This window comes from Panthera uncia (assembly GCF_023721935.1).
Source record: "Panthera uncia isolate 11264 chromosome C1 unlocalized genomic scaffold, Puncia_PCG_1.0 HiC_scaffold_4, whole genome shotgun sequence".
NCBI lineage: Eukaryota > Metazoa > Chordata > Mammalia > Carnivora > Felidae > Panthera > Panthera uncia.
Genome location: NW_026057585.1, coordinates 95,726,830 through 95,753,533, shown reverse-complemented (window position 1 = coordinate 95,753,533; position 26,704 = coordinate 95,726,830). Strand labels below are relative to the sequence as shown.

The following is a 26,704-nucleotide window of genomic DNA, read 5'->3' as shown; positions in this document are numbered from 1 at the left end:
AAAGGCACAGACCTGGGAGATCAGTCTGGAAGTCCTCTGTATTCTGATGTCAGATGAGTTTGGATTTGGTTGTGCTAAGCGAGAGTGATGTCAAGGGGCAGAGCTCAAGCAAGTGTGTGCACGGCAAATTGTCCCCGCTCACCTGACATTTATGCATTTTGTGTATGTTTTAATAGCAAAAAGAAGTTGGCAGAGTCTCACAGTCTTTTGGTCTCCAGACAACATCCGCAGACAGAAGTGATCAGACTCCTGGTAATTTGTCATCTGTTCTTAAAATTAATTCTTTAAAAATGTGGTGATTATGGATCGGTAGTCTTGGTCAGTCGTAAGAGGGAGTGTGTCCTGTTTTGTCCCAGTGGTTTGTTGTGTGCATCTGTGTTCGTCTTGGAGACCATGTTCTCTGTTAACCCGTGTGTGACTGGGGTAAACTCGCAGGGCTTCTCGAGCCTGGGTTTCCATAATGGGAGTGATCGCAATAGCCCACTCTCGAGGATTCTTGTTGAAAGTTAGAGTCCATCCTTATTAGAGTCTCTGTTTTGTAAAATTTTCATAAGAGAGAACTAGTTGGAAAATAATTTAGAAAATGTCTTTTTCCCAGAATTCCTTATGGGTTATCAAGAATAAGGTGATTGTTTTTGTTGTGTTCCATTTTCTTTCTCTGGTTCTTCCCTTTAGCTGCGGACCCAGATGACCCAGTTTTTGAGATGCTGTATGAGAGAAATCCAGTGCACAGCCATTTTGAGAGGCGGCTGAATGTCAGCACGAGGCCCTTGAACATCATATACAATCCCCAGGCTATTAAAAAAGTAGCAGACTTTTTCTACAAGGGAAAGGTTCATACCTCAGGTTAACTTTTTTGTTTGTTTGATCTTCTGTTGCTTTCTAAAGACCTTTCTCGTGTCATTTTTAGTGCTTTGGACAAGGGTTATTGTAAACCGAAGTGACCTGGTAGTGGTAGGAAAGGCCTGGAGAGCAAATGGATGGGGTTGTCCTTAGTTATGGGATTAAAGTAGATGTCCTTGGAAAGTTACTTTTCCAAAAGGAATCAATATCTTTAAATATTTTTTTTTCTTTGCTTCCATTTTGCATATTTTAAAAAATGCTTTCCATTCCATTCGGGTGGTGGTTTCCTTGGCTACCCAGGATACTTTAGGCCAGTGAACTGAGGAGGAATGCTCAAGGATTTCCCTGTAGATGGCGGGGTCGGTGGTCTGTTTCCCCTGCCCGGTGCAGCGTTCAATACTGAGTTCATCCGTGCACTGTTCTTTATCATCGCGGCTTTATTCATGCTTCCCTTGGTTTCCAAAAGAGATTTGAGATCGCAGAAACAGAAAAAGCACTTTTGTTGACAGGGAGGTTGATAAAACAATAGTCCTTTCCTAAGTGTATCCCCTCTCCCTCCTTATAACAATGGAGCTATTTTAGTTTTTGGTCCAGTTTTTGAGTCTTTGTGTAAGCAACAGCCGTAAATGTCTTGGCTTTATTGCTCTGGCACCGATAGAAGATAGAAGGCATTTCCTTCCAAATTAAATTTTCTCTTTTAATGTAACGTTATGCTCCCAAGATTTAGTATAGTCTGGGATCGTTCAGAAAATGGTTTAAGGAATTCTAGTGACTGAGTTGCCCTTCCCTCATGTACTGCCTTTCTCCCTCAGGCGGTGCCCCCGTTTTTGCCTCGTCCCTGTTTTTGTATGTAGTGGCAGGGCAGGTGGAAGTCAGGAGAGGCTCTCGTACAGACAGGTTTTTAACCTTGCTGGAAATTCTTGGTGAGAACAGATGTTGCAGCTGTCTTTTCCCACCCAGCTGTTTGAAAGTTCTCCTTCTGCTGTCTGTGTGTCTCTAATCTTGCAGGGTTTGGTTATCAGTCTGAACTTGAGCTGAGAGTGGCAGAAACTGCCCGAAGACAGTATAACAGGCTGAAGATGCAGACCAAGGCGGAAATCCGACAGACTCTCGATCGTCTGCTAGTGGGTGATTTCATCGTAAGTGGGGCAAGCAGAAGGGGAAGGCACTCTTTCCGTCAAGTTCTTTACCTACTCGAGTTTCAACCACAATGATTAACTAAAAATGTGAAATCCTTTTTGACTAGCAAAAAATAAAATCTCATGTCTTTTACAGTCAGGGTTTCATGAATAAAAACAAGTGACTGGGACTAGACCATGTTTCTTTCTTGTATCAGTCTTGGAACACTCTTAGGACTTGTTCTTGTCCCATTTTCTAGACCTGATATATTATCAGTGTTTCACTGAAGACCATCCCCCTTCACTTACTTTTTTTTTTTTTTTTTAAGTTTATTTATTTTTCAGAGAGACAGAGCAAGTGGGAGAGGGTCAGAGAGAGGGAGACACAGAATCCCAAGCAGGCTCCACGCTGTCAGCAGCGGAGTCCAATGTGGGGCTCAAACCCACAAACCGCAAGAGCTGAGATCAACAGTTGGACGCTTAACCGACTGAGCCACCCAGGCGGCCCAGCCCCTTCAGTTACTATTATCAGAAGAAAGACCACTGCAGTGGTGGCCCGGTTTTGATTCCAGGGTGAGATAGTTACTTTGTGATGCTAAGTGACCAGCTGACACAAGGATGCCTAGATCGGGAGAACTGAGAGACACCTTAAGAAAACACCTTAACCGTCCAGCGGAACTCAGTTCCTGGGCCGGTGGCAGGGAAGTGCACTGCTCAGATGCCACAGTAGGTGGGGCCGGTAGAGCCTGGCTCCCTCGGGAGGGCAGAGCCCCTGTCCTCGTAAGGGATAGCAGGAAGGTTCTGTGTCACCCGGTGGCAGTGTGTTCTCTGGCAGGGAGAATTAGTCCTGTTTCTTGTTTTTGTGTGTGCGTGTTTCTTTTTTTTTTTTTTTTTTTTTAATTTTTTTTTTCCAACGTTTTTTATTTATTTTTGGGACAGAGAGAGACAGAGCATGAACGGGGGAGGGGCAGAGAGAGAGGGAGACACAGAATCGGAAACAGGCTCCAGGCTCCGAGCCATTGGCCCAGAGCCTGACGCGGGGCTCGAACTCACGGACCGCGAGATCGTGACCTGGCTGAAGTCGGACGCTTAACCGACTGCGCCACCCAGGCGCCCCTGTGTGTGCGTGTTTCAACACAAATTGCAACAATTAGTATCCATTGGTTCTCTTAGTCAAAGAGGGTTCTTTTTGAAAACATTTATGTAAATTAGCTTTTTACTACATACAAAATATTTGAGGCTGATTTTGGTTGCAGAGAAGAAAAGTGAATAGACTCATGACTTGTTACGTTTTTTTATTTTTATTAATATTTATTTACTTTAAAGGTTTATTTATTTTGAGGGGGGGAAGAGAGAGAGAACAGGGGAGGGACAGAGTAAGAGGGGGAGAGAGAGAGAGAGAGAGAGAGGGAGAGAGAGAGAGAGAGAGAGAGAGAGAGAGAGAGAGAGAGAATCCCAAGCAGGCTCCACACTGTCAGCGCAGAGACCGACATGGGGCTCGAACCCACGAACTGTGAGATCATGACCTGAGCCGAAGTCAGACACCTAACAGACTGAGCCGCTCAGGCGCCCCTTTTTCCTCCCACATTAAACGTTTGCCTGTGATAATGGCTCAAATCCTTACGCATTTGGATCTCCTTTTGTCTTGTGTGTTTTTTTTTTAAAGTTTATTTATTTTGAGAGAGGGAGAGCACATGAGGGAGGGGAGAGAGAGAAGTGGGGGGGGGGGGGTGGAGAGGAGAATCCCAAGCAGGCTCCACACTGTCAGCACAGTTCAGCGGGATTTGAATTCACCGACTGAGATCATGACCTGAGATGAAATCAAGAGTCAGATGTTTAACTGACTGAGCCACCCAGGTGCCCCTGGATCTACTTTTGTTTTAAACTTTTTGCTCTAATACCTTGAAGTCACTCCGTACCCTGGGTGTGGCTTTCAGAAAGGCTTGAGCCGCAGCTGATAAAGCTGTTCAGTTTTTGTAGTTGTGTTATAAATTATTTATTTGCAGTTTATTTTACTTCTACAGGAGGAAAGTAAAAGGTGGACCGTGCGACTAGATATTTCGGCCCCTCAGGTGATATTTCCTGATGATTTCAAATTCAAGAATCCCGTGTTAGTTGTCGTGGATCTAGGGAGAATGCTGTTGACAAATTCCCAAGGTATGTGTGAACACGAAGTGATAAAAACATCACCTTGCATAAATTGATCGGTCTGTTCTTAGCCAAGTAAAGTTTTAAAAAGGTTTTTTATGACGTTTTAACTCCAGAGTTCACTTGTTACTTTTTTTGATAATGGCTGTATTGGGATACGTTTTAAGATGGACAGTGCAGCTGTTATTGGGATATTGACAGAATCATGCCTTTCACTGCTTTATCTAATCTGGACCGTTTTCATCATCCTATGAAGAAATGGTAGACCCATCCCCTGTCACTCTGTATTATCCCCTCTCCCAGGCCCTGGCAGCCATTAACCTTTCTATCTGTGGATTTGACTCTTCTGAACATTTCATATGAATGCAGTCATGCAGTATGTGGCCTTTTATGTCTAACTTTTTTCACTTAGCATGCTGTTTTCAAGATTTATCTGTGGTGAAGATTCTACCTCATTCCTATTTGTGCCTGAATAATATTCCTTTGGGTGAATATGCCACGTTTTGTTCATGTGTTCATCAACTCGTGGACATTTGGGTTGTGTCTGCTGTGAACGTTCATGTACAGGCTTTTATGTACACATATTTTCAAACTCTTGGGCGTATTTCAGTGTGGAATTGCTGGGTCACATGGTGACCTTCATGTTTAACATTCTGAAGAATTGCCAGACTGTTTTCCAAAAGGCAGCACCATTTTACTATCTTACCAGTGATGTATGAGGGTTTCGATTTCTTTACGTCCTTGCCAACACTTGTTACGCGTCTTTTGCATTATAGCCTGTTTTTTATGAGTGGAAAGTAGTATCTCATTGCGGTTTTTATTTGTATTTCTTATGTCACATTTTGTATTTTAGTTTATTTTTTAAAGTTTATTTATTTATTTATTTATTTATTTTTTAACGTTTATTTATTTTTGAGACAGAGAGAGACAGAGCATGAACGGGGGAGGGTCAGAGAGAGGGAGACACAGAATCCGAAACAGGCTCCAGGCTCCGAGCTGTCAGCACAGAGCCCGACACGGGGCTCGAACTCACGGACCGTGAGATCATGACCTGAGCCGAAGTCGGCTGCTCAACCGACTGAGCCACCCAGGCGCCCCTAAAGTTTATTTATTTTGAGAGAGAGAGAGCGCGTGCGAGCAAGCACGAGCAGGGGAGGGGCAGAGAGAGAGGGAGAATCCCAAGCAGGCTCTGTGATGTCAGTGTAAAGCCCAGTGTGGGGCTCAGTCTTAGGAACCATGAGATCATGACCTGAGCTGAAATCAAGAGTTGGACGCTTAACCGACTGAACCACCTGGGTGCCCTTCACGTTTTGTATTTCAAGAAACACTATTTCTCAGCACTTTATTTCAAGAACGGAGATTTAATCTATTTAGGGACATAAGGGACATATATAAAAAGGGACTCCTGGGAGGTTATTTTGTTACTGTCATTAGATCTAAAACAGTATTTATTGTTTACCTTGAGATGGGGGGAAGAAAGGGGATTCATGGGGTAAAAGGCTGAGGGAGCTTATCAAATAAACTCAGCCTTATCTTCACTGAGGTAAGCCCCAAAAGACAAGAGGTAGAGGGTTTGAACGGGAGTGGGAAAGTTTGGTGCTATGAGGGATGTTAAAGGGGGATCATATCTAAAGAAGAGGATCTCACAACCATGGAAAGCACCTACTTGAACTTGTACAGCATAAACATGGAGCGGAGATGTGGGTGAGAGGACCCAGTGGTGTGATTTTGTAGTTGACTCCATGCTGAGGTGTACAAGACTGGGCTGTAGAAGTCTGTAGAAGAGAGGGGTTGAGGGTGGGCTCTGGGGCTGGAGTGTGATGCTGAGTAGTTACTGCTTGCCAAGCACCGATCTGGGCACTCGGGGTATTGGTGAGTAAGACAGATGGGACCTGTGTTCTTTTGGAACGTTCTAGTGTGGGGAACAAGGTGAACAGATAGATGATTGTGGAGAGTGATGTAAGAATGGCTGCTGAGAGCGGCTCGTGGCAGTGCAGCTCAGGTGGCGGGGAAGTGGGTTACTGGTCTCTGCTCCCCGACGCGTGTCCCTGTGTCAGCAGGGCTCCATCTTAGAATTCTGTCTTGTGTCTTGATTTCAAAATTCATAAACAAGTTTACACTGAATCACTGGTAAAATGAGAATATTATGCTTAGAGCTTTCATCCATCTATTTTGTAAAGTTGTGGTTGGTTGATTCTCTCTTTTCCTTAACTATTACATGGAAGGAAAGAGTAAGGAAGGAGCAGACATATACTCCGAATCTTCTCTTTTTTATCTGCAGATGACGCCAAGAGGAAGAGTGGGGATGGGCCGGCATCTGAAGAGAACCAGTTTAGTGATGACGAATATAAGACACCTCTTGCCACACCTCCCAACACCCCACCTCCTGAGACAAGCAGCAGTAATGGAGGGAAAACACCTCCATTTCCTGGGGTTGAGTTCAGTGAAGAGCAGCTTCAAGCGCATTTAATGAGCACGAAGATGTATGAGAGGTACTCCCTCTCGTTTATGGACCTCCAGATCATGGTTGGACGAGTGAAGGACAATTGGAAGCATGTCCAGGATATTGATGTGGGACCAACCCATGTGGTTGAGAAATTCAACGTTCACCTACAGTTAGAACGTCGATTGATTTATACTTCAGATCCCAAGTACCCTGGAGCCGTGCTCTCGGGCAACCTACCAGACTTAAAAATCCACATCAATGAAGATAAAATATCTGCCCTGAAGAATTGCTTTGCTCTCCTGACCACCCCAGAAATGAAGGCTTCTGACACTCAGTTTAAAGAGCAGATTTTTCCCCAAGCGGGGCAGCGGGGAAGTTTGCAGGACTCGGTAATGAATTTAACCCAGAGCTTTGTGATGTTAGAGCAGCATACCCGGGAGGTTCTGGTGGAATCACAGCTCCTCCTGGCTGAATTTAAGGTGAACTGTATGCAGCTTGGTGTTGAGAGCAATGGCCGGTACATTTCCGTGCTCAAGGTGTTTGGGACCAATGCTCACTTTGTGAAGAGGCCTTATGATGCTGAGGTCTCCCTGACGGTTCACGGTTTGCTCCTGGTGGACACGATGCAGACATACGGTGCCGATTTTGACCTTCTGATGGCTTCGCATAAGAACCTGAGCTTTGATATCCCAACAGGAAGCCTCCGGGATAGCAGGGCCCAGTCCCCTGTCTCTGGACCCAATGCGGTTCACCTCACTAATGCTGCCACGCTGAACGACCCGTCAGCTACTGGTGTTGCCCTTGAGAAAATTCTCACCAAAGAACAGGAGTCCCTCATTAAACTGGAATATCAGTTTGTGAGTTCAGAGTGCCCGTCGATGAATTTGGACAGCACTCTTCAGGTGATTTCATTACAGGTGAATAATTTGGATATTATCCTAAACCCGGAGACCATCGTGGAACTGATTGGTTTTCTTCAAAAATCTTTTCCCAAGGAAAAAGACGATTTGAGTCCTCAGCCTTTAATGACCGATTTTGAAAGAAGCTTTAGGGAAGAAGGAACTTACCAGTCTACGTACGAACAAAACACTGAGGTTGCAGTGGAGATCCACAGGCTTAACTTACTGCTCGTTCGGACGGTGGGAATGGCCAACGGCGAGAAACATGGCAGAAAAATCGCCACCGCGAGCATTGGCGGCACCAAAGTGAACGTTTCGATGGGCGGCACGTTTGACGTGAATGGTTCTCTCGGCTGCTTGCAGCTTATGGACCTGACACAAGATAATGTTAAGAACCAGTACGTTGTCAGCATTGGGAATTCCATAGGCTATGAAAATATCGTCAGCGATATTGGCTACTTTGAATCTGTATTTGTCAGAATGGAAGATGCAGCCCTCAGTGAAGCTTTGAGTTTCACATTTGTTGAGAAATCTAAACAGGAGTGTTTTCTCAACCTCAAGATGGCTTCCTTGCATTATAACCACTCTGCCAAATTCTTGAAGGAGTTGACATTGTCCATGGATGAACTGGAGGAGAATTTCCGAAGTATGCTGAAAAGCGCAGCTACCAAAGTCACTACGGTACTCGCCACCAAGACGGCCGAATACAGTGAGATGGTGTCACTCTTTGAAACTCCAAGGAAGACTCGGGAAGCCTCCATCTTTGAAGAAAATGAAACGTATGGGTTTGGCCTCGCTGGGTCTCATTCCGACACCGTGAAGCTAATCTTGAACATAAACATCGAATCCCCTGTTGTTTCAATCCCTCGAAAGCCTGGGAGTCCTGAGTTGTTGGTGGGACACTTGGGGCAGATATTCATCCAGAATTTTGTGTCGGGAGATGATGAATCCAGAAGTGACCGCCTGCAGGTGGAAATTAAAGACATTAAGTTATATTCTTTGAATTGCACCCAGTTGGCAGGCAGAGAGGGTCCTGGGTCCGATGTCAGCCGGGCGTTTGGTTCTCCTTCTGGGTCTGCCAGCGCCAATAGTCAAGAGGAAGCTCATTTCACCCGACATGATTTCTTTGAATCTTTGCATAGAGGTCAAGGTGAGGAGTGTAAATCTTTTGTCTCATTTTATCTAAAGATTCTTAACCCAGCTTATGTAGTACTTTGCTAAAAACAACAACAAATAACCTTTTTGTTTAGAATTATCGCCAGTGAGGGATGCCCGGATGGCTCAGTGGGTTAAGCGTCCAGCTTTGGTTCCCATCATGATCTCATGGTTTGTGAGCTCAAGCCCCGCATTGGGCTCGCTGCTGTCAATGCAGAGCCCGCTTCAGATCTTTGTCCCTTTCTTTCTCTGCCCCTCCTCCATTGTTCTCTCTCAAAAAAAAAAAAAAAAAAAAAAAAAAAATTATAATTATCCCCAGTGAATATTTAAGAAATTCAAATAGAGTTTTAATAGAATGCTTCATATCAGGTTGGTATGTTTTTAGTTTTTTCCATTAGAAACCATATTTGGCAAAGTAAGATTTTTTTTTTTTAAGTGGCGCTCTTTAGCATTGGGTGAGTGCTTATTTACAGGGTTGCTTTAGAGGGTGGGGTCTGTTAGAGCATTATTTTATTTTTTATTTTTTTAAATTTTTATTTATTTTTGAGAGATGAGTGTGAGCAGGCCAGGGGCAGAGAGAGAGAGGGAGACACAAAATCTGAAGCAGACTCCAGATTCCGTGCTGTCAACACAGAGCCCGATGCGAGGCTTGAACTCACGAACCGCGAGATCATGACCTGGCCCAAAGTCAAGACACTCAACCTTCTGACCCACCCAGGCGCCCGATTTATTTTAATTTTAAAAAAGGTTTATTTTTCTGAGAGAGAGCGTGAGCAGGGGAGGGGCAGAGAGAGAGGGACAGAGGATCTGCGCTGACAGCAGAGAGCTCGATGTGGGGCTCAAACTCATGAAATCATGACCTAAGCTAAAGTTGGACGCTCAACTGACTGAGCATCCAGGTACCCCTAGAGAGTTATTTAATTTGGTCAAATACATCTGTTTTTTTTCAGTTCCAGCTGTAGGTCTTTGCTAGTTAAATATTGTAGTCCAAGATAGCTGGAGGGATTGACGTAAGTGGAATATGAAATTTAGTCTGCAGATGGTGTATTTCCCTTTCAGTATTCTTCCATCCTCTGTAATGGGTTGGTGGTCCAGAGTTCTAGGAATAAAATGCCTGTATTTGTGTTCTCGATCTGATCTGCTAAAACCAAACAGTTCAATCTATTATTAGTCTTGGCATTTGCAGACATCAGGTGAGCCCTAAAGCCTGGCTTTACTTATTGGTGAAGAAATTCATGCCTCTGAGAACTTCTCCTTCTGTGGTTCTCAGATGTTAATTCACCAGTTCACTTAACCTCCTTCTCCCAAGACTGTTTTCTCTGCTTGTTCACTTAGAACCTGATATTGTTCTTGATTTTGATGTATGCCCAGTAAGAGGGAGCAATCTGTAATTGAAAACTGGGTAGGGGATGAGCAGTTCGGTTTGGAAAATGCTGGCTTGGGAGGCTAAGGGAAGCTTAGAGACCTCGCCTGGATTAATGTTCACCCCATTGTATTTTGAAGCCATCAAATGGAGCATGTCATGAAAATATTGATTCTTTTTGTGTATAAGTTTATGTTGTACTCTGCTTACTATGGGTTTTGTTCTTGGGATAGTGATATAAGTTTGTACTCAATCGCACACCCCAGGTGCCAAGCCTTTCTGCCCTCTGGGCCTAATGACTCATGGGCTCTATTTTATTTACCCTATACTTAATCAGCAATGATGCGATAAATACTAGTTTTTCCAATCTGTCATTTTTCTCTGTTATGCCAGCTTTTCACATCCTGAACAATACCACCATTCAGTTTAAACTGGAGAAGATCCCTATAGAGAGAGAATCTGAATTGACTTTCTCCCTTAGTCCAGATGACCTGGGAACTTCTAGCATCATGAAGATTGAAGGGAAATTTGTCAACCCAGTTCAGGTAAGCACCTTGTTGATTTTCATGTCTGGACAGTTGAAGTCATATATTTACTTTATACTTACATCAGTGTATTCATGTCTTGTTATGTTACGTATGTGTATATATGAAATGTTAGAAGGAAAATATGTAAGTTCAAAGAGACAGTGTGACCGTGTATTACTGCTGATAACTTGTTCTGTAAATGTGGAGCCCTATCACTGTACCCTTTTGTCACTGGGGAATTGGTTTTGTTAGCCGTCTTCATGTGGAGGAGTGGTGAGTTATGTAGAGGGAGAGGGCAGATCTTTAATTCCATTGCCATTCAGAAGCAGGCAAAATTATTGCTGGAAAAGTCAGAGCCTGTCTTTCCCAGGAGGATATAGTTCTTGTCACTCTTTTGACATGCTTGGCTCAGCCTATGAAACAATCTGATTATTTGAGCTGTTGACAGATCCTTTCAAGGGAGAATTAGTCTTACTCTTTTTGAAATGGAATGGGCCGGGATAGGGATTGTGTGTGTGTGTGTGTGTGTGTGTGTATGTGTGTGTGTTTAGTGAGTATGCCTGTGTGTGTGGTGACTATATGTGTATGCAACTGTCATCCTTTTTCCTTCAAAAATGTCGTTCTTCCTGTTTTCACAGGGATAAGAGCAAAGAGTATATCGTTTTAAAATAGTAGGGACGGGCAGGCTCTTAGGACAGTGGACCCTCTCTTTGGGCAGTAATTGGTCTCTAGTCTGTATCTGGCAGCTGCTCTGGAGTAACTCAGGAGTGCTGTTAACAGAATGCATGGACCTTTTAATATTTAAATTAAAACAATGTTTTTATTTTATTTTTGAGAGAGGGAGAGAGAGAGTAAGCTAGAGAGGGGCAGAGAGAAGGAGGGAGACACAGAATCTGAAGCAGGCTCCAGGCTCTGAGCTGTCAACACAGAGCCCGACATGGGGCTTGAACTTGTGAACCACGAGATCATGACCTGGGCTGAATTGGGTCGCTCAACTGACTGAGCCACCCAGGTGCTCCAGAATGCGTGGACCTTTTGACATCAGTGGTTCCTGAATAGGTGTCCCTGGGTGAGAGGACTTCCCCCAAAACTTTCCCTTCCTGGTTAAGCTTTTTTGCCTTATCAGTAGTGGCTACTAGGGTGGTTTTTTTCACCTTAAATCTAGCATATGACATGAATTCTGTTGGATTATTATGTTTACCATTGACTTAGTGTGGCTTTTGATGAAAATCTTCTAAAAATTACTGTAAATCATTCTTCAAATTAATACTTAATAATTTAGTAATTTAATTTTAAAATATTTTATTATGAAAATTTAAAAACATACGCAAAAGTGGAATAGTTTAAAGTTTACTATTTTGAGAGAGAGAGAGAGAGCGTGCAGAGAGAGAGGGAGAGAGAGAATCCCAAGTAGGCTCTGAGCTGTCAGCGTGCAGCCTGATGCAGGGCTTGATCCCACGAACCGTGAGCCCATGACCTGAGCTGAAATCGAAAGTTGGATGCTTAATTGACTGTGCCACAGAGGCACGCCATGTAGCATAATACATTTTAATGCATTTTTGGATTTCAGAGACATTTTTGATTAGTTAAAAAAATGTGTTTTCACTTTTAGTTTGTTTGAATCAGAATCCAAATGAGACCCGTACAATCCGTTTGCATGATACATCGTGTGGGTCTCTGTTCAGTTTCTTTCATGTTTTCCCTGCACGCTGTTATTGTGAGAAGTCAGGCAGTGGCCCTTAGGTTGTCCCACATTCAGATTTGGCTGTTTGGTTATGGCATCACTTGTTCTCCCACATTTCCTGTAAACTATACCTTCACTCTACAGGTTTATTTGGATTCAGGTTCTTTTTTTGGCCAGAACACTTCAGCGTGGTGCTGGGTCCTTCATATTGCATTATTTCAAGAGGCACATAATGCTTGGTTGTCTTTATGTTCGTGATGCTCAAATTGATGATTGCGTGCAGGTGACGAGAACCCGATCTGCCCATTGTAAAATTCCCTGCTGGTCGTTCATAGAAGGGCCGATTCCACGGATGACCTCTGATGGGCTATGTTAGTTCATTGGGGGCTGTAAAACTATCACTTTCTAATTCTATCATTTCTATATCTGTTTGGAATTCCTGTTAAAAAATTGCCCATAAATACTTAAAAAACTTTTGTGAAAATATTTTTAATGAGAAATTGTAATTAAAACCAAAGTAAGGGAGAGAAAACATAAGTAATCATGACTTATCATTATTGTCATTAAAAACCACTTTGTTTGTTTAGCTGAAGTAAAAACAGAGGTTATGACCCTAATTGGGGATGATCAGCGAGTTTTAGAACCCTGAGCCTTGTTTCTCAGTCCTGTGGTGTAGCCACAGTAGACTTTTGGCAGTTTTCCCGTCAATTTCTGGTATTGTTTTTGTGGGTTTAGACAGAGTGATTTTGCTGATTCAGGCCCACAGTCCACAGGACTTACTGAACATTGGTTGTGTTAAGATTATTTTGTGAGGTGCTGGGGGAGGCGGCAGGAGGGCCTCATCGGTAGACGTGGGTCACAGAGAGGTAAGGACAGAAAAGAAACAGAAGGGATAGTGTCTGCTGTCATCCAGTTTAGAACGTCTTGGGGAAACCCATGAACATCAACTATGGAAACTTGTGGGCGGTGCATGTGAGCGCAGTTAATAATAGTAGTGAATAACTACATTTTTCTCTTTGACTACAGGTGGTGTTAGCAAAGCATGTATATGAGCAGGTTTTACAGACACTGGACAATCTTGTGTATAGTGAAGATCTGAATAAGTTTCCAGTCACTGCTGCCTCCTCACCTTGCCCTAATTCTCCTCTGCCTTCCCTCAGTACCTGTGGAGAACCTTCCATTGAAAGGAAGGAGAATGGATTGTTTAGCCACTCCAGCCTTTCTAACTCTTCTCAAAAGTCCTTGTCTCTGAAGGAAGTCAAGTCCTTTACCCAGATTCAAGCCAACTTTTGTATCCCGGAGCTTCAAGTCCAGCTAAGTGGAGATCTGACTTTGGGGGCCCAGGGTCTTGTGAGCTTAAAGTTTCAGGATTTTGAGGTAGAATTCAGTAAAGACCATCCTCAGACTTTATCCATTCAGATTGCCCTGCGCTCTCTGCTCATGGAAGACTTACTGGAGAAGAATCCGGATTCCAAATACAAGAACCTGATGGTGTCTCGGGGGGCCCCTAAGCCATCTAGTTTAGCACAAAAAGAATATCTCTCTCAGTCCTGTCCTTCAGTATCCAATGTGGAGTATCCTGATATGCCTCGGTCTCTTCCTTCCCACATGGAAGAAGCTCCTAATGTCTTCCAGCTGTATCAGAGACCCACCTCGGCATCCCGGAAGAAGCCAAAGGAAGTCCAAGACCAGGACTATCCCTTGACTCCACCCCCTTCTCCAACGGTAGACGAGCCCAAGATACTTGCTGGAAAGAGTAAATTTGATGATTCTTTGGTACATATCAATGTATTCTTGGTGGATAAGAAACATCCAGAATTCTCTTCCAGTTACAGTCGAGTTAACCGGAACATTGATGTTGATTTTAACTGCTTGGATGTACTGATCACGCTGCAAACGTGGGTGGTGATACTGGATTTTTTTGGAATTGGTTCCACTGCAGACAACCATGCAATGAAGGTACCTCCTGAGGACATTCTACAAAATGTGAAGTCAGAATCAAATGCTCTCGTAGAGTCTGAACTTCAGGATCCGGTTAACACCAAGCTGGATCTCAAGGTATCACTTCCCTTTGGCTCCTTGAAGTTCCAGGAATGAATTTTGCTGTGTTCACTTACGTGCGCCTGTTGTACATTTACCCTAGAAAGTAGATCTTGTTGGCAGGGGAGCTATCTGTAGTCTGGATGCCTGTTAATATTTTAGAAGAGGTTTTTGTATTAAGCCCATCAGGAGGCATGGAAAACAAATGGTTTAAGTAACCGGTATTTCTTTGGGTTGTGCAGTTCAGTGGAATGCCTTATTTTCTTGGAGCCTCAGTTTCCTCTTTTTCCCATCACCCATCCGTTTGGTTGCCTTCCACCATTCGACTCATTAAGATAACCGAGTGAGGTAACGCACGTAAAGCACCTGGCCGGGTGTCTGGTGCATGGTAGCTACTCTGGGATGTGGTCTCCCTGCTCGCTGAGATCGTTACTGGCTTTTTGAGGCAACAGGCCAGCCCTTGAGATTGGAGCCTCAGGACGGCCTGCGGGTCCGAATCCTGGCACTTCTGCTGTAACCTATAGCTGTGTGGCCTTGGGCACAGTTTTTAGCTTCTCTCTCCCTCGATTTTCTCACCTGTAAACTGGGGGTGTTGGATGGTGCCTCTGTCGTCGGGATGTTGCAAGGATTGTGTGAGAGGACTAAATGGGCAAGGCCCTTTGCACAGCGCGTGGCATGAAGTAAGCATTCAGTGAACGACAGCTGGTATTATTTTTGCTGTACTGTGGCTCACCGTACTTACTTACACGTACTTGTCCTTGGTACTCATATTGCGAATGTTTAAGAACACATAAAAAGTAGCGTTTGAATTTAAGGTTATTCTGCTCTGTGCGTGAGCACGGTAAGATGTGTAAGCAGTTCAATTTAATTGACCATTTGGGGGCACACCATAGCAGCTAGCACCTTCCAGAGCCCCGGGCTCCCTGCAGTGGCTGGTTATGTGTGTGTCTGGAGGGTGAAGTTCATCTACCTGCCTTCTCCAATGCAGACTTGGCACCTGCCGCCGGGGAGAATCACATGTAATCCACTTGCTATCTTCTTCTTTCCTTAGCTGGCAGGAGGCTGCATTCTTCTAGAAATGGAAGAGCTTCCAGGGCAGAGTTGGCCACGAACGAGTCTCACTTCCCCTGCTCAGTGTGTGCAAGTGAGTGCCGGGGCAGTGCAGAGTCCCCCGGCACCTTGGTTAGCGAGATGGATGGAAATTGGAGAGGCTTCAGCCCTTGTTTTGGACGTCACGTGTTGGTACCCATAACTTCAGTCTTGTGGTGCCTGTAACGGAGGGCCTCAGGAGCCCCTTGGTGTTGGGTGTGGAAGCGCTCTGGGCGCCTTGCACAGATGGAGTGTAGCCGGCTTCACAAGAGAATGAGACTAGACGATGCCCCTCGGCAGTGGGCTGTTTTAGAATAAGAATTTTTGAAAACATGTTTATTGTGGGAATTTTCAGACAACACAAAAGAACAGTTGAAGGAACTTCCGTTTACTTAATTCCTTTGAGATTCATCACATTTACTTTATTCGTTTTTTCTTTTTGCTGAATTATTTTATTTTATTTTATTTATTTATTTTTAATGTTTATTTTTGAAAGAGAGAGAGGGAGAAAGAAAGAGAGGGTGAGCAGGGGAGGGGCAGAGAGAGAGGGAGACACAGAATCGGAAGCAGGCTCCAGGCTCCGAGCTGTCAGCACAGAGCCCGACGTGGTGCTTGAACCCACGGACTGTGAGATCATGACCTGAGCCAAAGTCGGACTGAGCCATCCAGGCGCCCCTTGCTGAAATATTTTAAAGCAAATTCCAGATAATATCATTTTACCTCTACATGCCTCAGTAATTTCTAAAAAAAAAATGTGGACGTTATCTTACATAACTAACTCTAACGAGAATTTCTTGGTATTGTGTAAGACCCGTCTATAATCAGATCTTTCTGATTATCTCAAAATAGCCCTTTTGCTGATGGATTGTAGAGAAATGAGTGGTTAAGAAACTTCCCTGTGATCTCTACAATTCATTGGAATAATTTGCTTTTCTGAGCCGTAGTTTCTTTGTCTACAAAATGGGGAGCATTAAATAAAATGATATATGAATCTTTTGAATGTGAGTTCAAAATAGGTTCACATGTTCCGTTTGCTCTCATTTCTTCTAAATCTCTGTTGATTAAAGAAAACCAGTCTTTATTTACCCCGTGCCACTGGCTTGTAGAAACCGGGCTAATGTGTCCTGTAGAGTGTCGCACATTCTGGATCTTTTTGTTTTCTTTTGGTGCCATTGACTTCTTTTATCTTCTAATTTTAGAAATGGAAGTTAGCTCTAGAGGCCTCATCAGATTCAGGTTCAGCTTTTTGTTAAGAGCATGTGGTAGGTCGTGCTGGGTGCTTCCTGTTGTATTATGCTAGAGGGGATTGCAGTGTTTGGTTGTCCCACTTTTAGGGACACTAGGATTTGTGTTAAGAGTGGGGTCAGGTGGTGACAGCTGGATTCCTCTAATGAAAGCATTTTTAGCCCCACTATATTTGTTACTTGGGTGATTAAGTGGCTAGAGGTTTTCTGTTTCCCTCCTACTTGATAATCTCATTTCCTTGAGACCTGTGTGTCTGTGACAAAAAAACTTTCTGCCGTGGAGGCTCTATGGCGCTGGAGGGGCCTCCAAGGCCACTGCACCTGTAGTAATCCCCTCCTTTTTTCTCTGCCTTTCTCTATAGATGTTCCTTCTCCTGCCTTTCTTCCTATTCTTTTCTCTCTTTCTTCCCCCGTCTTTTTCCTTCCTTATCATTCATTCATCAGATGTTTCCTGAGCACCTGCTTAGCGGTAGGCACTGAAGAGAAAGGGGTGAGTGTGGCATTTGGAAGCAGGGATGTGAATTGAGGTTTGACCTCCTCTCTCCTTCCTTCTCTCCAACTGATCCCTTTTCCCCAGTGACAACACTAAGGTTCCTGTCTCAACACATCGTAGAGATACGAGTCCTTTGAATATTTAAAATGACAGTGTTACCATACTGTGTTTATTTGATTTTTTTTAAGTTTATTTATTTATTTTGAGAGAGAGAGAGAGAGAGAGAGAGAGAGAGAGAGAGAGAGAATCCCAAGCAGGCTCTGTGACGTGAGTGCAGAGCCCTACGTGGGACTCCATCTCATGAACCGTGAGATCATGACCTGGGCCGAGATCAAGAGTCAGATGCTTAACCAGCTGAGCCACCCAGGCACCCCCGTAATGGATTTATTTGTTACAAAGAATGCAGATCCTAAGACAGAGGGTTTTGGCTTTCTTCTGTTTCTGCTTGTCCCTTGAAAAGAAAATGTTTCATTGTGGTTCCTAGGTGAAGTCCCACTGGTCACCAGGGGCTTCTATTAAATATTTGTCCAGGGATTAAATGGGATTCTAAATCCTGTTTATCATTTTGCTTGGACAGATTTCTTAGGCTGAGACTTTACTTAATGAACCTCTATGAGCGATGACAGAAGAATGCAGTATGGAACACATGCACAAACAATGAGAAAAATTGTTTTATAACCCAACCCATTTCACTAACAGAGTATAGACAAGGCGACTGCAGAGACGCTATACCACAGGCCCTGGGTTTCGGGGTGCCTGGTGGAGCCCCTTTCTCCTCAGCTCTCTCCTTAGATCATGGTTTGACTGCTGAAGAGGGCCGAAAGGAAACCGGCGTCCACAGAAGCGCTGCCTCACATTTCCCGAGCCTTTGTGCGTCTCCCTCCGTTGGGTTTTGCCGTTTGCCCGAAAGATGCCTTTTCTCCCCCAGTAAGATCTGCCTTGCTTTATGTCCCACGTTCTTAGGTGCATTCGCTCTCTCTCGTGCTGAATAAGACCACCAGTGAGCTGGCTAAAGCGAGTGTGTCCAAATTAGCGGCACACCTGGAAATGATTGGTAAGTGGGGAGAAATCGAACTTGCACAATCTGGTAAGAATTTGAACCTCCTCCTCCTCCTTTTCTCACAAATCTAATTGTCCTCACATGCAAATAAGGTGTGGAATCACTGGATTCCCGGTGGTTGTTCCCGAATACTGGCTTATGGATCAGAATCATGTGGACAGCTTGTTAAAAATGCAGGTGTCTGGGACCCTGCCCCCCGCCCTCCCGCTACCAAAAATGTGATTCATTAGGTTGGGATGGAGCCCTGGCATCTATCCGTGTTTTTAACAAACTCTGTCTGGGGTGACTATATAATTTTTCTTTGTCCAAATTGGAACATTTTGAGAGTGAAAGGGGGCATTATTAGTAATTACACCTGGGAAACCGGGGAATAGGTTCCCTCTATTGCATTAGTAGAGGGAGCCTTCGATAGGGCGCATGATTTCAGGCACGAGGATGTGGCAGAGCCGGCATTCTTTCCAACGGGACTGTGCAGGTAGAAGTTCTTAGTGGAACACAAGTGATCAGCCACGTCGAGTTCTAAATAGCAGAGGTTTATAAAGTGTGAGTAAAACACCCCTCCTTCCTTAATAGTGGAAGATCACAGAGCTCAAATGTTGATTCTGTAATAAAAATGGGAATGTCTTTTGGGGGGAGGAATGAACTGAAATGAGATTTCACGTCTGGTATAAGCTAATTTATAAAAGCTTGGAGGAGATAGGTCTTTAAAAATTGGGAGAAGCTTGGGTATTTTTGTTAGGTGACGAGAAGAGTCCAAAATAAGTTATGTGTCTTCACTTCATTGAGAGCTGAACTAGCATGCCAGATATAAACACCTAAGTCACGGCTTTGTGGTGCTAATTATGATGATAAAATTTGCTTTATGGAGGCAGCAGTTTGCAGTATCGCTTTTTATTATCCATACCATGTGAAGAATGAGTCATTGTAGGCGAACACCCCAGGTGTGCATGTTTTAACATCCTTCTTTATTCTTTTCCACCTTCAGGGGGTTTCACTCTTGTGACACCAGAGTAGTTTTAAATCTTGTCTCCAGTGTCTGTCTCATTAATCGCACTTTTTTATTAAATCACACTGACACCCACTTAAATGCCTGAATAGCTGACATATCTGACGCTTCCTCCTTTATTCTCTTATCCATCGCGCAGTTGATAGACCTTATGCTGTTTCACTAATTTTAATTAGTGGTCTTCATCTCAGAAAGGATCCCGTTCTGTCTGTATTTAGAAATGTTGGGGCACCTGGGTGGCTCAGTCGGTTGAGCATCCGACTTTGGCTCGGGTAACGATCTTGCGGTCCGTGGGTTCGAGCCCCGCGTCGGGCTCTGGGCTGATGGCTCAGAGCCTGGAGCCTGCTTCCGATTCTGTGTCTCCCTCTCTCTCTGCCCCTCCCCTGTTCATGCTTTGTCTCTCTCTGTCTCAAAAATAACTAAACGTTAAAAAAAAAAAAAAAAATTAGATATGTTGTTTTTAGGGGCGCCTGGGTGGCTCAGTCGGTTAAGCGTCTGACTTTGGCTCAGGTCATGATCTCGCAGTCTGTGGGCCTGAGCCCTGTGTCAGGCTTTGTGCTGACAGCTTGGAGCCTGGAGCCTGCTTCGAATTCTGTGTCTCTTTCTCTCCTTCTGCCCCTTCCCTGCTCGCACTCTGTTTCTTTCTCTCAAAAATAAACATAAAAAAAAAAACTTAAAAAAAATATTTTAAATGTTTATTTTTGAGAGAGAGAGAGAGCGAGAGCAAGTGAGCACACAAGCAAAGAGGGACAGAGAGAGGAAGACAGAGAATCCCAAGCAGCCTCCACACTGTCAGCGCAGACCCCGATGTAGGGCTCGAACTCACGAACCGTGAGATGATGACCTGAGCCAAGACCAAGAGTTGGACGCTTACCTGACTGAGCCACCCAGGCGCCCCTGTATTTAGAAATGTTTTATCCTTTAATTTGTGTATGCATTTAATTTCTTTCCCTCGTAAAGGTTAAAGTATGATATTGCTGTATTGTTTCAACCCCCTTTGGACTTCTGCATTGAGACTTTGAAATACTGTGTAAAATGTTTTTGGCGGGTGCATTGGAATATGAAAACTAGCCTTTGACATTTAATTTGATTAAATAGTGAAAAGTCTGAGGCATGTGTGGATCGGTTTTTGTTCTAGACATATTTAAGGTGTATGACAAAAAAAGATACATAGGCGTGTGTTCTATTTTTAACATCCCTAGATGGAGACCTGGCCTTGCAGGGAAGCATCGGGAGCCTGTCCCTAAGTGACCTTACAGCCCACGGAGAATTCTACAGAGAGCGGTTTACTACCAGTGGAGAAGAAGCACTCATTTTCCAAACTTTTAAGTAAAAATACCCATTTTTCTCGTTTGACATTTTGTCATATTTGTTGCTGTTTCAAATTCTTGTTGGCTAAACCAATAAAAGTTTAAAAAAGTTTTTACCATCTTAGGTAAAATTGATATGATCTAGTTGCAAGGAATCCTGATTTATAGTAAAATGGATCTTTGTTGAAGTGGGCTACTCAGTCCTCATAAACAGATGGTGTGTGATTGAAATAATTCTTTTTTTCTTTACGATTTTTTTTTTTTATGTAATGTCCATACCCAACGTGGGGCTCAAACTCACAACCCCAAGATTGAGAGTCACATGCTCTACTAACTGAGCCAGCCAGACACCCTGAAATAATTCTGAATATTAAAAAGCCTGGGATCTCACTGGCTTGTTATGTGACCTTAGGCAAGTCACTTAATCTCCACGAATCAGTTTTTCTATCTAAATATTGAGAAGACGAAGTTAGATCACTTTCCATCTCCCTTTCAACATTCTGGAATGATTTCAGCCTGAGAAAGTTGTTGAAGATATAGATGTTAAATTATATGATGCATTTTTTTCTCTATAAAAGTCTATATTGAATCTTTTCTTTCTTTTGTCCTTTTTTTTTTTTTTTTTTCTTTTGGTGTTTATTTTTAAGCGAGAAAGAGAGAGCATACCATGCCCATTAAATTGAAAACCATTCATAAAAGTTTCCTAATTTGTCTTGGAATGTACATGGTAAACCTCTTTGGCCCACATTTCACTGAAGTAAACAGACTTCTTTCTGCTTCCAGGAGACTGTTTTCCCCAGAAACACCGAATGCATTGCCTAATTTTTTCTTTCCCCATCGTTTCATGACCTTATTTTTGTACCTTTTGAGTCCATATTGTTACAATCTTTGAGGAGGAATAATCCCCTTTCCCTAAAGGCAGGGAAAGGGGCCCCGGTGGAACCACAGGTGGCTTCTGCGTGAGTTCTGGAATCAAGAGTTTAACACCAGAGCTGCCTACCTGTTCATGGCCTTGGTCATCATACCAGACTCTCATTTAACATCCTCAACACATTGTGGCAGCTTAGAGAGGGAGTGATTACTGGAGTTTGCTTTGTCAAACCTGATTGCAGATTCGCATTCTCATAGTTAAAGCTGTTTGCTAGGAGAATCCCTGACTGAGCCTGTTTTCTTCCAATACTAACTTGTATCTTGCTGTCTCTTATTCCCAGATATGGACGGCCCGACCCTCTGCTCCGGAGGGAACACGACATTCGGGTGAGCCTCCAGATGGCCTCCGTCCAGTATGTGCACACGCAGCGTTTTCAGGCGGAGGTGGTGGCCTTCATTCAGCATTTCACTCAGCTGCAAGATGTCTTAGGACGCCAGCGAGCTGCTATTGAGGGGCAGACGGTAGGAAGGCTCGTTTCTCCACGTTGCTTTTCCAGTTTGACCGATCGATAGAACTTTTAAGCCTCTAGAGAGAAGTCTGGAAAATTTCACTGAAAAAAGGGAAGGTATTTGGGTCATTTTATGCTTTCTAGTGTCCTCCATGCAGCCGATTGTCTACAGAAATCTCACTGTAATTGGAGAGCTTATATTTCTTTAGCAAGGTGCCGTGTTTTAATGACTTTTAAGGCTTAGCTTAAGCGTCCTCTAAAGAAGATAAACGAAATTTATGGCTAACACTTAAGACTCCTGGTCCCTTTTAGTACTTTAGTTGGGATACTTCTCTTGGAAAGTGTTTCCAAAGAACATATCTGTTACATGAAGAGAGTTTTTTTCCCAACGAGATTAGAGGTTCCCAGCTTCTGAGTTCATAGTTCTCTTAGTGTCTTGGAAATATTTTCGCTGCACATCCTAAGCCAAAAGACACACCAAATGGTCTTTGCATTTAAAAAATAATTAAGTCTAAACAACTTAGTAAGTACGCATGTCCTAACAACTTAGTAGCTACTTAAAAAAATAACACGTAAGTGAAAGACTAATATTTTTATTTCATTCGTAGATAAATTACTTGTTAGTAGGGATGGACGTGCCCCTTGGGCACGTGCAGCTTCTCAGACTTGGAACCAGGCTGAACATGGCAGCCTTCATTTCCTGTCCCACATCCTTTGTCTCGTGGCACTGGCTTTTTATCACAGCAAGTGCTGAAGACCCAGCTTTGTAAAGATGTGACATAATAGAAAGGAATCTAGCATGATCTAATGCTGAATGTGAACTAACTCAGTCTAGTATGTGCAGTGTCCAACAGATGATGTGTTTCCCTGAAAAATTTTAAACGCCCTGGCAAGCGCACATGGGACTGTGTGGCAGCATCTTATGGTGTCTTGGCGTAGAGTTTGGGCACCGCAGAACATGATTATAATGTAGTCCTTTGTAAAACTTTGTTTATTTATTATTTTTAAAAAATTATTTTTTTACTTTGAGAGAGAGAGAGCGAGAGCATGTGTGCCAGTGGGGGAGGGGCAGAGAGAAGGAGAGAGAGAATCCCAAGCAGGCTCTGTGTTGTCAGCACAGAGCCTGACGCCCAGCCCGATGCCACAAATTGTGAGATCACGACCTGAGCCGAAACCAAGAGTCAGACACTTAACCAACTGAGAGCCACCCAGGTGCCCCAAAACTTATGTATTTTTTGAACTTCATTAGGTCAAAGATTATAATTAAATAAATAGATACTATCTTTATAGTGACAACATTTAAAATTTTTTATTTTGTTATTTTTGTTATTTTTTAATTTTATTTTTTAAAATTTTCTTTAGATCCAAGTTAGCTAACCTACAGTGTAATAATGGTTTCAGGAGTAGAATTTAGTGATTCATCACCTACAAAGAATACCCAGCGCTCATCCCAGTGAGTGCCCTCCTTAATGCCCATAACCCATTTAGCCCATCCCCCCACTCAGTACCCCTCCAGCAACCCTCAGTTTGTTCTCTGTATTTAAGAGTCTCCTATGGTTTGCCTCCTTCTCTGTTTTTATCTTATTTTTCCTTCCCTTCCCCTGTCTTCATCTGTTTTGTTTCTTAAATTCCACGATTAAAAATCATGTAATATTTATCTTTGTCTATTTTGCTTAGCATAATACACTTTAGTTCCATCCACATTGTTGCAAATGGCAAGATTTCATTCTTTTTCATCGCTGAGTAATATTCCATTTGTGTGTGTGTGTGTGTGTGTGTGTGTGTGTGTGTGTGTATGTGTGTATGTATTTGGGCTCTTTCCATAATTTGGCTATTGTTAATAGTGCTCCTCTAAACATTGGGGCATATGTGTCCCTTCGAATCAGCAGTTTTGTATCCTTTGGGTAAATACCTAGTAGTGCAATTGCTGGGTCGTAGGGTGGCTCTACCTTTAATTTTTCGAGGAACCTCCATACTGTTCTCCAGAGCAGCTGCATCCGTTTGCATTCTCACCAACAGCGAAGTGTTCCCTTTTCTCCGCATCCTCGCCAGCATCTATTGTTTCCTGAGTTGTTAATTTAAACAAATTTTTATTTTAAAGGGGCGCCTGGGTGGCTCAGTCGGTTAAGCGTCCAACTCTTGATTTTAGCTCAGGCCATGATCTCGTGTTTCGTGAGTTCCAGTCCCTCATTGGGCTCTCTGCTGTCCGTGTCGAACCTGCTTCAGATCTTCTGTCCCCCCCCGCCCCGTCCTTCCCCTGCTCGAACTCTCTCTCGCTTTCTGTCACAAATAAACATTAAAAAAATTTTTAAATTATTTAAATTTTTTGAATATGTTACATATTGACTTAGTACAGAATCAAAGTAAAAGGACATTTGGAGAAAAGTCTCCTTCTCAATTACTTTTCCTCAACCACTCAGTTTTTCTCCCTGGAAACAGTGTATCTTTGAGAGAATATATATTTTTTAAAAATACAAAAGCACAGTCAACATGTAGAGAATGTGGAAAAAAAGAATCAGTTTTACCAAGGTACACCCGAGGTATGTTTTAATCTGTTTTCATTGTTTTCTCATTTCTCCCTGTGCATGTTTCCATGATTGTAATCAGAGTGTATAACCTTTCTCCCCCTCTCTTTAGAAACTTTTAAAACAGATTTGTTATTTGACACACCTAAAAGAATATCTGTAGCATGTAAGTTTCAAAGTATAATAAAATGAACCTTCATGACCTGCCACCAAAATAAAAATGAAAACATTGCTAACGTTGTACATGTTCCTTCCCCATCTCACTCCTCTGTCAACTCCTTAGGTAACTGCTCTCCTGATTCTTGGATCTTCTAGTCCCTTTAAAAAAAAAAGTTTCCATATAATATCTTTTGTTTCATTTGTTTTGATCTTTATAAAAATGGTATTAAGCTGTATTTAATGTTCTGTGACTTGCTTTTTTTTTCATTTTCTTATTTATTTATTTATTTATTTATTTATTTATTTTTAAAGTTTGAGAGAGCTAAAGTGTGTGGGGGAGGGGCACAGAGAGAGAGCGAGAGAGAGAGAAGATCCCAAGCAGGCTCCGCACATCAGTGCAGAGCCTGATGTGGGGCTCGAACTAACGAACTGTGTGATCGTGACCTGAGTCCAAGTCAGACGCTTAACCGACTGAACCGCCCAGGTGCCCCGTTTTTTCATTTTCATATTGTCATTTAGTTAGATACATTCGAGTTGTTACACGGTTGTTTAATTTCACTGTTGTATTTCGTTTTGTGGAGCACAGATTTATCCATTTTCCTGTTGAATATGTGGGTTGTTTATGGTGTTTTGCTGTCGTGTGCAACGTTTCTTGGTGCACATGTGAAAGAATTTCTCGGAGATACTTAGGAGCGGGTTACTGGGCCACGGGGTACACACGTGTTTATCTTTACAAGATAGTGCCAGATTGTTTTCCTAGACAATTCTACATTCCCACTGGCAATGTGTAAGGATTCCTTTTAATTCATATCCTTGTCAACACTTGTGAACCTCTTTATTTTGGGTCAATAATGGCGTGAAATGACATTATTGCATATATGACCAGCTTAGGCTTTTTATTTTATTTTTTTATTTTTCTTTTCTCTTTCTCTCGCTCTGTCTTTTTTTTTAAGAACACAAGTGGGGGAGGGGGTGGGGTTGGGAGGAGAGAGAGTGAGAGAGAATCTTGAGCAGGCTCCGTGCTCAGCGAGGAGCCAGACCTGGGGCTTAATCCCATGAGCCTGGGATCATGACCTGAGGTGAAATCAAAAGTTGGACGCTAAACTGACTGTGCCACCCACGCGTCCCTTATTTTTTATTTTCTAGATAATTAAAAACACTTTAATTCCACCTACGTATGCTTTTTAAAAAAGCGTTTGAAGGAGGAATAGCATACAGTACATACATGTAATGTAACATAAAGTGTGTCAGTTTTATGCGTACACTTTTGGAAGCCAGCATGTTAACCTTTTTCATAATCTGTTTCCATTTTGCTTTGCATTTTTCATAGCAGTCCTATTTAATAACTGTATGACCCATCAAGTCAGTTTACTTAACCGTGTCCCTGTTTTTTAACATTTAAATTGTTTCCAGTGTTTCATTCTTTATGAGTTATGGTTCTGTGAACAGCTTTGTGCGCATATTTTTTCTTCATTTTTTGAAGTATTTTTACAGTATTGAATCCTGTAAGTGATATTGTTTGGTCAAAGCCATGAACGTTTTTGTGGCTCTCAATATGATACTTCTAATAAACGTTGTCTATTACGTACCCTTACAGCGATTACTTTCACCTGTGTGGTTTAAGCAGCAGTGAGTTATTGTGAAGACTCAGTAGGGCTAGGAAATGACACTGTACGTTAGTGTGTCATTGGGTTTCACTTCTGGGATAAGTAGGAATTAAACAGGTAAGTGAAGTTTTTGTTATTTCGAGATATGGAAGACAAGCAGTCGGTCAGGAGACCTTTAAGGCGTGAGAGTCTGTCTTGAACAGTTGTGGGCTCTGAAGGAAAACTGATCTGCTCAAGGATCTTTAATCCTAATTGTTTGAATTACTTAGGTTTAGGATTTGGCATTGCTTAGATTCATGGAGAGAGCTAAAGACCTGCTACTAAGCTTGAGGCTAATTGGAAATTTAAATTCCTTTCTCCTGATTGTACTGGTGACAGGTAGTGTCCTCTACCTTTGGCTTGTAGCTTGCTTTTCTTTCTTTCTTTCTTTCTTTCTTTTTTTTTTTCTTTTTAAGTTTATTTATTTATTTTCAAGGGGGAGAGGGGCAGAGAGAGGTGGAGACAGAATCCTAAGCAGGCTCTGTGCTGTCAGTGCAGAGCCCAACACGGGGCTCAAACCCACGAACTGTGAGATCACGACCTGAGCGGAAATCAAGAGTTGGTTGCTTA

The 26,704-nt window shown here is 42.9% G+C and overlaps 1 protein-coding gene across 8 annotated transcripts in view; it reads left to right on the top strand.

Annotated features, from left to right (window-relative positions):
• The window catches only part of VPS13D (vacuolar protein sorting 13 homolog D), a 257,455-nt gene that overhangs the window by 28,540 nt on the left and 202,211 nt on the right, over positions 1-26,704 (top strand). For 7 of the 8 annotated variants that reach the window (XM_049618063.1, XM_049618062.1, XM_049618059.1 and 4 more), the window contains 10 exons: positions 177-252; positions 676-846; positions 1,852-1,982; positions 3,986-4,118; positions 6,391-8,604; positions 10,366-10,517; positions 13,210-14,241; positions 18,013-18,103; positions 20,318-20,444; positions 21,637-21,817. In XM_049618063.1, the coding sequence (XP_049474020.1) occupies positions 177-252; positions 676-846; positions 1,852-1,982; positions 3,986-4,118; positions 6,391-8,604; positions 10,366-10,517; positions 13,210-14,241; positions 18,013-18,103; positions 20,318-20,444; positions 21,637-21,817 (4,308 nt within the window). Of the gene's footprint in view, positions 1-176; positions 253-675; positions 847-1,851; positions 1,983-3,985; positions 4,119-6,390; positions 8,605-10,365; positions 10,518-13,209; positions 14,242-18,012; positions 18,104-20,317; positions 20,445-21,636; positions 21,818-26,704 lie in introns of those variants that run through there. The other variant, XM_049618067.1, reaches the window with a different exon arrangement.